The sequence below is a fragment of the Chaetodon trifascialis genome, chromosome 12 (assembly GCF_039877785.1).
Source record: "Chaetodon trifascialis isolate fChaTrf1 chromosome 12, fChaTrf1.hap1, whole genome shotgun sequence".
Classification (NCBI taxonomy): domain Eukaryota; kingdom Metazoa; phylum Chordata; class Actinopteri; order Chaetodontiformes; family Chaetodontidae; genus Chaetodon; species Chaetodon trifascialis.
Window position 1 is genome coordinate 4,850,214 of NC_092067.1, and position 11,487 is coordinate 4,861,700.

An 11,487-nucleotide genomic window follows, 5' to 3' on the forward strand; every position below is an offset into this window, starting at 1 on the left:
ATGCACTTTAACTAATAACTTTACATTACCACCAGTTAAGTTTTCTTCTTTTGCCCACAAACAGAAATTCAATGTGACTTTTAACATTATCATTATTGAATTAAGATTACATCCCTAATTAAAAAAAACCCTGGTCTCCACAGCCAGTGTGTTTCAGAATCAGAAAAAAAACTTTATTGCCAAGTACGATTTTACACATACGAGGAATTTGTTTTGGTGAAGTTGGTGCATGACAAAGCTACTAAAAAATAAGCTATTAAAGAAGTAAAAAACATAACAATATAAATATACATACAAGTCTGTTTTGTTTTGTTTTTTTCCAGAACCACAGTCTGTTTTTTCAGAAAGAAGTCCAAGCTGAGTGTTAATGTAAGGCATAGAGTTTCCAACACACGTCCGAGTGTCACGCAGAAGCACTAGCTGAAGTGTGTTGACCCAGACTTGACCCAAATCACTGTGTCGGTCTGAATATTCCATCAGGAGACTTGACAAACTCCAGAGCCACAGAAGGCATCAGACAACTGTTTTCAAAGGCTGTGTAGCACTCCTAATGGCTCATAAACTGACCCATGTGTACAATCTGCAAGGCAGTAATGTGAGTAACATGCAGCCCACATTCTGAATATATTAATGTGATTATGCTCATAATAACTCAATGTCAGTGTCATGAAAGGGCCGGTGAGCACACTGAATCAAGCATGACTCTATCAGTTTCACAGCAGTCTAAACTGCTGGATAAAACACACCAAGTAGATTCTGTTATTGAGATATTTCAACCGGTCTCATCCATTCTTTTCTCATTTATTAATGCTCTTGAGGATACAACATAGTTCCTGTTCTTCCAGCTAGCAGCCTGCTGACAGCTAGTTACTGAGTGGTTGCTGGTGATGAGTGACTGAAATAAACTTGAAATGGTCTACAGGCAGCGCAGGCACAGTGACAAAGCAGCAGTATTGATGGGGTGATGGGCTGCACATGAACAGTGTGATGTGACATGTGATTCTGATCCTGCCCTCCACTGCTACAGGGCACAGACTGTCTTTCGAGCGTACCTAATTACCGCAGATGTCAAATACGGCTGATGAGGAGTAATAGTAGCAGAGAGTAATCGAGTGAGTGTCGGTGAGACGAGCAGTGGCACAAACATTGAGAAAGTGCAGGAAGATATCTGCAATGTATAAAGCTACACTAACAGGAAACCCATGGAATTTTACATGACTGAATTATTAAAATTCAAAATTCATATTTCAAGTTTTATAAATCATTACAAAAGAAATCGATATTGTACAAAGACTACTGGATATCTCACACCAGACTCATGAGCAACACTGTCCACGGGGCACTTGAATGCATAGTTTAATCAGTAACTTAAACACAAATTTCATGTTCTCCATGTGAAATCTAAAGAAATATTTTTGGGTGGGGGTAATTTTGGAAAGGCAGCCTGATATTGGAAACACAGGTAGCTGACCAATCCAGTGGTGCAGAGAAAAAGTTTATTTTCTCTTTTCTCTGTGGATGTTTGTGTGGGCAAAATGTCACTTTGGTGCAAGGCTGACCTTTGACTAGAGCACTGTAGGACAGTCGGACACCGCATGAATAAATGGATTAAGTTTTAGACTAAAACTCAACAATTGCAATCAATTACAATGAATATTCTCATATACATGTTCCAATTGGGAAAAAAATCTAGGCATTCAAACATTTGATTGTGGAAAAGAAAAAAACAGCACTGTACATCATAGTCACAACACTTTTTTTTGGGGGGGGGGGGGGGGGAGATCTGTTGAAGTCTTACATATTTAAGTCCCTCCAGTCATAATGTCTGCTGAAAAACAATTCCAAGTCAGATGTGAAAATATTCTGGCTCTACATGCTGTTTTCCTGCGCTGCTTCTCTGATGTCCGCCCTCTTTCTCGTTCCCCTCCCAGTTCAGTGAATTAAGAGTTTATTTCAGCCAAACCAGAGTTAGTAATTATTGTCGTAACAGTGAAAAAACGAACAAAGAAAGTTTTGGTGAGTTTTATTTTGTTTCTGTAGCATTTGAATGAAGTGTGTTTCATGATGATAAAATTACTGTTTCTGTGAATGGAGTCTGGTGGCTTTGGCGAGAGCAATACAGCTGCTGTTTTTGGTTACACAAACGAGATCTTACTCTTTCACAAAAAGGTCCGTCTCTGTAGGGATCCTTTCCATAATGTTGCCAGGCACTTAGAATAACAGTCTGAGCCTGTCAGTGGTAAAAACAAACATGGACGTACATTGACAGTGTGCAAAAATGGATTACATTGTAGTACGTTTCATGGCTCATGGCTGCAATGCTTTGGCTAAACACTGGAAAAATTAAAAAACTGTTCTCTCCATGAGTCACTTGGGCATAAAAACATGGCAAAATAGGGTCCATAATCAAAAAATATATGTGGACTGGCACCAATTGGACACAATGCGCAAATATAGTATTTGGGTGTTTCGAACCAATGTTTTTTTGTTTTTTTTTTTCCGAACAATCGAATGTCATTTTTGGCCAATCTGTAAAACACATACCATACATGGATTGCTGTAACTGTAGAAATCAAAACAACTTTGCATTTTTTCCCTGGTATCCACCAACGGCATGTTAATTAAAAGCAATGTCTGAGACATCTAGGACACATCCATAGAAAAGAGCTATCCATATATTTATCCCAACGGTCTGTCAGTACACAAACAGACATATCACAAAGCGAAATTACTTGAAGTGGGTCAGCAAAGCTGGGGGAGAGTTTATCATAAATTAGAAATGTCAAGTTGTAAATGCAGGTGTGTTACGTTTATGGAAACTACTATCTAAAATGATGGTACATGTACAGTGTGTTCAGCTTATCTCACCAACAGAGCAAAAAAGGAGGCAAAAGGGTGTGAGAACAAGGAGCACTGGAATGTCACAACTCCTCTGACTGCACGTAACACGTCCATTCATACTGGATGTTCACACTGCAAACAACTTGGCTAACAAGGGTATTACAGTCTGCAATGTACAATGTGAAATTGCGAGCAATGTACAAACTAGCTGTGTAATAACAGGAGCTTATTAGGTTGCACTAAAGAAGGATGACTGCGACAATGTATTAGAACCCTCTTACACAAATAAGTGTAAATTAACACAAAATGAAAATACTATGACTATAAACATGGCCCTACTTCAGTGCATCTCTATACTTTGATTAAAAAAAAATCCTTGCTAGCATAGTAGTCAACCAATGCCAATGTCGAAGTCATTTCATTAGTATTTCACTGGCTAGCAAGTTGAGCGATAATTCATCAGAGATTCAGAGGATTTTTATTGACGGAGAAAGCACAGATTTAGTGCAACATGTCGAGTTTAACTACAAGAAGAAGCAACAGAGACAAGATACATAAACTGTAACAACCTCAGTGAAGCAAGAGCCAACCAGGCTGTCTGCTAGCACCTCAGCTAAAATGTCTGTTTAACTCAAAGAAAATGATCATCTGCAGGTTGTAGAGATATCATATGCCTGACTCATATATAACTGACACACACACAACTCATCAGGTTTTCAAAGGCAGAGTGCCTGCAGTAAAGACTTAATCTTGAAGGAGAGGTTTCATATTTTGTTTTCAAAGTGACTGCAGTCGGTGTTGCTTAAAGACAGGGTGGAGTAAGTATTACAAGTATTAAGGATGTGTTGTTTCCTAAAACCAGATTCCAACATGCTACTCATACCTGTCAAATCAGTTCCTATTCCAACGATGTAACTGCTGGCCTACTTTCCCTAATTTTGCTTTGCCGATTTATCAAGCTTTAATTCTTCCTGACTCACTCTCCTCAAGCTTGCATCCATACTATAATCCATTTTGTCCTAATTCCTCGGTTGTCAGATGGGATATAAGAAGACTATGAAACAATGCACACGCCTTAAAACTAATCTTCTGTCCCAACAGAACAAAAGGCAAGCATGAACAACGAGCAGTTGTGTTGTGTCAATCTTAACAGAAGTGTGATGTTCATATAACAGTGTTACAAGTAGAGGCATGGGAATGGATGGGCTTATCAGGAGGTGCCTTAAAAACTGGTGTTTCAGGTTCATGTCCTGACTCACTGGCTGTCAATGTTGACATTTTTCTGACCTGGTTTCATGTCGAAAATTTTAGGAAATACAATTACAGAATTGGCTGCTTCTCACCTTTGAAATAGCTCTTGACCCGTAGGTATCCCACACTGAGGCGTAGGACTGACAGTTTGTCCAGACGAGAGCAAGTCTCCTCAGGAAAGGGCAGGAGATCCGTCAGCCGGTCCAGCTCCCCATTCAGCCGATCCCGATGGCGTTTTGAAGGGTTTGATTTAACGATATCATTGCCTGCAGAGGGCTTTTTTCTGTTGAGCAAAAAGAAAGAAATATGGTTATTCAAGTGTTAAATATGTTGTAATTAAGACTGTGGACCACGACTGAATCAGCTCAGGCCTGGTTAACCGGCCCTGCCACAGCATGCCATCTGTTGTGGGGTGCAGTGTGATACATGCCAATTAACTATGAGCCATATTAACTTTTAGCAATGTTGCAAGCAGGCTCAAACTTACTCAAGGAGGAATGAGGCAGCCATAAACGTGACTAATAAATACTGCAGGTTAGGTGAGTCAACAGTACATCAGATTTCGTGATGAGCGTTAGATAGAGGAATGCTGTCAAAGCCTCATGAGAGCACACAGTTGTGCCAACACAACAATCATCATTCAGCTCGGAACAGTAGCGGAAATACACAATAGAAATGTAACAAGCATCACACATCTTGGTTTTACATGAAAAGAACAGAAACAATCATATAACATGATGCTGACACACTATGTAGCAAACACAAAAATGACAAACTAAAGTAAAATTCTGGTAAGTTACCTGTACAATGCAGAAGCTTTATATCTGATACATTAGCCCTAATAATGTCATTGACACCTCTGCAATTTATCTGCTTGAGCTACCAATAGCATCACAAACAGAATGAGATACTTAACAGCTGATCCTTGAAGTCTCAATTAAGAGCTATTAAGGTGATGAGCGTAAAACAAATAAATATGCTTCTTAAATTTTCTCAGGGTGGACTGTCTATTACTTGCACTCGACAACTACCTAAATAAAGCAGCCAGCAACTAAATACCTGTGTGAAAATAAAGTCCTGCCATCATCGCAGCTGTTCATCTAGAGAAAGATGAACCAGTCAGTTCGTTCTGAACAGCAAGAAGACCCACTCTCTATCTTTTAAAGCATGAAATCAATACAGAGTGGGGCTTGTTTTTCATGGAAACACTCTTTGGCCCAGAATAAACAGTACAGACACCAACATGCAAAATATACAACTTTACCACAAGTCATTCCATTGGCTACTCGTGCAGTTTGTCAAAATGGAAACCAGTTTCTACCATGACAGCAGATTTATTTGCTTTGCTTGACTTTCACTTTAGGGGCAAAAGGGTTCAAGACCACCCGTACTCCAGTGCAAAATACAAACTCACAAGGCTTGCTGGAAATACATGTCATTACTCACAAATCAGACACACATGCTACACTGGGAGTGAAACCAAGTGTCAATGAAAAAGAACAATGGGGGTGACACACAACTCCACTGTTGACATTCCTCCACTACACACCTGCTGAGAAAGACACACACTTAAAGACAGCTTACAGCTTTGGGGTCTGAAAAAGCCTTTATATTCATATAGACTACACTTGACTTTTGCTGAAAAGAACCTTTTTTAAAATATACATTTAAGAACAAGGAATGATATGTCTCCTGAGTGTAAGTATCTTACAATTACGACACAGTAAACCAATATATATATTTACTTTATACGTATATTCAGCTGGGTGAATGTCAAAATGCTTACATCCTAAAAACAGGTGGGAAAATGATCCTATGACGCATCAAAACTCCCTCTTAAACAATTCAGTATCTCTGCAAAAGCACCAGCTGAGTTATCAACTCTTCCCTCTACCAGACCAGCTTCTCTTTTATACACAGGTGAAATCACATTTCGCATGTGTGGGCAGTATAACAAAGTCAGAAGGATTTGAGATAATTGCGATTTTAAAAAGCATGAGCCAGTCTGATCCATGTCTGTTGTTTAACCACATTTAAAACAACAAATCCTCAAAGTGTCAAAAACGTGTCTTTAATCTACATACTGGCAAAAACTTTGATGTGTACACTGTTAAAGACATGAATATTATGTATATGCTCTGCTTATGAACTGAAGATTATCACATGGCATGAAGAGAAACAGGAATTAAGAAAAATCAGCCATGATATTGTTGCAATAGTAGACAAGACACGATTCCTATCAATGTATTTAAACATTTTATGGATAACTCTTAACATAAGACAAAGGCAGTGTCTCTTTTAGATGTTCTTAAGCTGAAGTTTTGTCTGTAAATATTTAGTAAGAGGAGCCAATCAGTGATCTTTATCAAACGGGCCATTCTAATCATATTATATCAGTTGGTTTCAGCCTTAAAAGGCACCAGAGTATCCTTAGCGTCAGCTAAGTCAATTATCACCAAAGCATATCTGCAGTTTCAGGCTGCAAATTCTGTACCTTTCCTTAAATTTCTCTCTTTCCTGAAACTTTGGTAAATGACAGGTTATAAAATTTTCTCCTCTGCCACAGAATAGTCTGCAGGGAATGCAGCCTAAACTTGATTGCTGGCTTCAGACCCAAGCTGTGCTGAACAGGACTGATCTCACGCTCAAGAAATCCCTATAGTAGACAAAAGCCAGCATTCAGAACTGTTTTTTCTACCTTAATTTGCTATGGATCACGGGGTTGAGCAGCAGACATCAGGACACTTGTTTCTCAATTCCTGTTTGGATTCCTTATCTCAAGGGCAAAAGAGTAGAGAACTGGAACCCAAACACCCCTTGTCTCAGAGTCAAGCCAGCCCATGTTGCATTCAGTCTGCTGTAGTGACACTGAGCCACATTTGTTGGTTCAAAGTAGGTGAAGTATTTGCCAGATCCACAATGATGCCTCAGTGGCTCAGAAGTATGAAAGGCGTGCTTTTCATACACATGTTTGGCTGCTGACGAACACAGAGTGGAAGTAGGACAGTTTACAAAAGCGGGCTCAAGTCTACAAAGAGCTTTCCACACAGAGGGGGATTGAGAACTCAATAACATATGTTGTACATAAATGTACACGAACAGAGATGATGAATGGCTTTCAACAAAAGCAGCTGTATTCAACAATATCCTACAGAGAAGACCACTCAAAGCATTCTGCAATCAATCCAAACTTTTGGTTTTCTCTTACTTTATGCTCATGCTCAGAGAAAAACACTCACGGTCACTCCGCAGAAAAGATACTGAATGCTGCTCTCGAGCTGCATCATAAGGCACAAAAGAAAATGAAAATGCATCACGATTGAACACAAAAATCAAGAACAGATACAATCTGAGGCATCATTTTGCCAATAAATTGGTAAATCTGCTGCATCCATAGGAACTTTAGAGCTATGCAGAGGCAATAGCGTGACACGGAAGTAGTGTATTCTGGAGAGACTATGGCTGTGGAAGAGTGTTTGAAACATGCGGATACACAGTGGAGAATTGGATGCAGACATTTCTGTGAGAAGTGAGAAGTCCATTTAAAGTATCATCCTCTGAGGGGGAGGAAGCCACAAACTCTTGGAAGCCAAACTCTTGCATGGCACACTGGTTGCTTTTATGTTGTTGTCAAGAAAAATCACATCTGTTAGAAGGAGTAAAAATCACAAGCACCCAGCCTCAGCCACTGTTTACATTACATTCATTTGGCAGACCCGTCTGAACAAAGCAACAACTTTTTCCCTGTACTCGTTCACATCAGGAGCAAATAGGGGTTTAGTGTCTTCCTTCAGGGCTCTTCAATGTGAGAATAAGAATAGCCAGGGATCAAGCCTCCAATCACACTTTTAATGACCTACCATCTCTACCACCTGAGCAACAGCTGCCTCATTTGTTTTACCCTGCTCCGCCATGTAGATAGACACGATGATATATTAAATTGATTGAGAAACATTTCAATTTCAAATGTTAATGGGATAATCACGATGATACAGTACAACAATAATAAAACCAGTTTTACTTTCAGCTACATTAACTATGATGTTCAAACACAGCTTTAACATACACAACAAACGACAACATTAATGATTCTATTGTCAGCTGTTGGCTAAACACACTCATCATTTAGGTTATATTTCATGTATACTGTATGTCATAAATGGAGACATTTTTCCTATATGAGTGTAGGGCAATGATAAAAAAGTCTTAATGTAATGTTTGTAAGGACTCACATTTGAAAATGAAACAAAGGGCAAAGAACAAAGGGCAACTTTGTTCAATGGGAGTGTTTTGGTGTTCTGCCAAACCTCTTATCAGCACGTCTGTCTGTGATAGTGTCTCACAATCCCTTTAGATTACTGCGCAAGAAATACTTCAGCCAGTGAAACATATTGTCCCTTCTTATTAAGAAAACCATTGCTTACTAATACAAATGCACAGTCACACTGTAAAGCGTGTAACTAATCCACTTACTGTTAAGTACACATTCACATGTATTACCACTGTACTCTATTGGTGGGGAGGGGGACCTTTAATGTGCTCTATACACTATAATTAACCGATACTTTCACACTAATCTGTACAAATGCTGCTGCTGTTGAAAAACAGCACAGTACATGAATAAGAAAGGACGTAAGAAAGGATAAAAAAGAAGGTTCCAAATTAATTTTCCGTGCCATTACTGTGTATTCAGCAGTGCTGCACTGCAGGTACACAAAGATGATGTAGCAAAAGCAATGCAATAGATCACTGCTAGCTCTTCTTGTGAATTTGTTGTGAATTTGGGAGACTGTGGGCTGTGACGGGATGATGGACACCCATTTGGGATGTCAGTGTGCATTTTTGACACTGGAACTTCAGTGTTTCAGTAGAAAATGCATGAGAACAACTTTGCTTACAAACTGACTAAAAATTGTTGCTGTGAGAGTGGAAGATGTGAGCTCTTCTAAAAACTAGTATGCAGAAAACATTAAATGTGTACTTTTAATAACATAGTGCGATGCAGGGCAAAGGAAATTGGCAACATACACAGAAGGCGTTCGAGTAATAAAACAGAGAATTTGGATGGCCAGCTCTGCCATGGAATGCCCCTGTGTAGTGACCACAGCTTTTTACAGTCAGGCTCAATGGTGCCTTTGTGCAGCTGAGCCCAGCTGGCCATCCAGGAAACATCAGTCCTCACTGCAGTCCCACATCACCAGAAACACAGACGTCTGCACACAGCCCACCTTTTTATTTTGGGATTTACACTGGGAACAATCTCTTTGCCAGATCACTATAAGCAGGGCATTTACAGTACTACACTCTGTTGACTCAGTAGATGTGTGTTTAACAATATGATTTAAAATCACTGTATAGTAGTACTGTTATCAACTGATAACTGCTGCATGTTTACATTACTTATGTAAACAAACCTTACTTGGATTTGGTTTGTTGTCTATAGTTAATCCCTGTATTAAAAGAAATGTCAATCAATCCAAAAGTAATAGCAGGACCCATTCCTGTATTCTGGATTGTGATTGAGGGTGAGGTCTTTGGGTTACCTTTGAAAGAAAATGTGCCTTTAATTGACAGTAGTCGACTGTAACTATATACTATTAGTAAAATTTCATATTAAAGTATGAATCTCAAACTTCCAGTATGAAGCTTCCTTCTTAAGTATGAAACTTTGGGTTAACTGATGAATGTCCAACATTCACTCTGCATTTAGCTCTATTGTGGTCTCCACCAACTCAGAAAAATCTGTGGCTTTTCAGTATCTAAATGCTCCACTGTGTTCATCAGCTGATTGCTTCATTGTCTGTCATTTGGTGCTGGGCAGGTATCCAACAGTGGATTCACTGGATATTTGAAGACATCAACATGTTTTCAAATGTGATGGCCATTTTCTCTTTTTTCTGCCATTTCATAAAGCAGACCACTGATTAATTCGCGTTTTGGGCGACCCGACACATAATGCATTTTAGAGTCCCACAAGATACTGTAATGCAGCAGTCAGACTGACCCTGGACAAGCTCCAACTTTAATGTTTGTTGTTGTTGTTTGTTACTGCATCAGTCAACACTGAAAAGACGCTTTCAACTGATTATTTATTTTGATTAAATAACGTAAAGAAACTAAAAGCGAACTCTGATTTGTACTGCAGGCACTGCACTGTTGTGGTATTTTTACTTTTACCACATTACGGTATTTATGTACTTCTAGCTAAATGGTATGCAACGGTTTGTGGTGAAATAAACATTACAAACATATGACGAAAAAAGAGAAAGATAAAGACATGAACAGGCACTACGGCGCACACACCACACAGCCAGCCATTATCCGAGAACCATGAAGCTCGAGGCCGTATCGTATTACAATAACATACTCTGAACCCGCGGGCCCTCGCCTCTCCCGCCCTCCGCCCTCCTCGGAGCATCGCGTGAGAGCAGCAGCCGACTCTCCGACTTGATTGTGATTAATGCGCGAGGGCAAGATATCCATGCCAGATTCAAGCTAGACACATTCTTAAGGTAGTCCACAAAAGTGGAAACAAAAAACCAGTAAAGATCATAATCGTGAACGCAGGACACAGCACCACACTATCTGGGATTGGGGCTCATTCTGTCATCTGTTGCTTTAACACCGACGATACAAAGTTGACATCAGTCGATTTATTATCGTTTTGCCAAGAATCTCTGACGTGAATTTGACTTCATGACTTACATATTGATTTTACTGCCCACCATAATCTAAATTTACAGCACTTCAGTGAACCCAAATTTAAGCTCTCGCAATTGATGCATTTACTGGTCTATGTGAAATGTTAACTACATAACTAACTCCAATATTTAACTCGAAAAGGATACAATTTCAAGTATAATTAGAATAACCTCAAAAACTGCAGTCTGAATGCATTAAGTAAAAAGAAAAGCTCTTAAGTCAGACAACCGTGTTCAGCCCAACAGTCTCTGACAAGTCTTACTGTTTGAGAACAGGCTTCTTCCTCTTCTTGTTAGCATAACACCCTGCGTTTCCCAACATGGTGTCACTTCGTTTAATGCTCACAAACTTGACGTTAGGCTACTGTTCGTGTGGCTCTTTCACTCCTCCGAGGCTTCTCCCATCCATACGGCGACAGTGGGTGGTCCGTTGTTTATTCGGCCAGTGAGTCAAATTCCCATGTTAGAAAGCTGCCGGGGTCCGCGCAGGTTTGGTGCCGCGTTGACAACAGCCGTGGGCGGTCACTGTCACTGACCTTGACCGGCGCTGCAGAGAGGGAGAGACTGAGGCACCACTGAATACTGCTGTTAAGTTTTGTGAGGTGGGAGGACAGGGAAACTTAGAAAAGTCTGGCGCAGAATTCAGCCTGTGTCCAACCCTTCACCTCTGAATAAACAACGCAGCCTTATTACT

The 11,487-nt window shown here is 39.8% G+C and overlaps 1 protein-coding gene across 3 annotated transcripts in view; it reads right to left on the reverse strand.

Annotated features, from left to right (window-relative positions):
• The window catches only part of LOC139340107 (aryl hydrocarbon receptor-like), a 28,233-nt gene extending 16,746 nt beyond the window's left edge, over window positions 1–11,487 (reverse strand). For all 3 annotated transcript variants that reach the window (XM_070975725.1, XM_070975724.1, XM_070975723.1), the window contains exons 1-2: window positions 11,057–11,487; window positions 4,185–4,375 (exon numbers count right to left, since the gene is read on the reverse strand). In XM_070975725.1, the coding sequence (XP_070831826.1) occupies window positions 4,185–4,375; window positions 11,057–11,115 (250 nt within the window). In that variant the 5' untranslated portion in view covers window positions 11,116–11,487. The remainder of the gene's footprint in view (window positions 1–4,184; window positions 4,376–11,056) is intronic.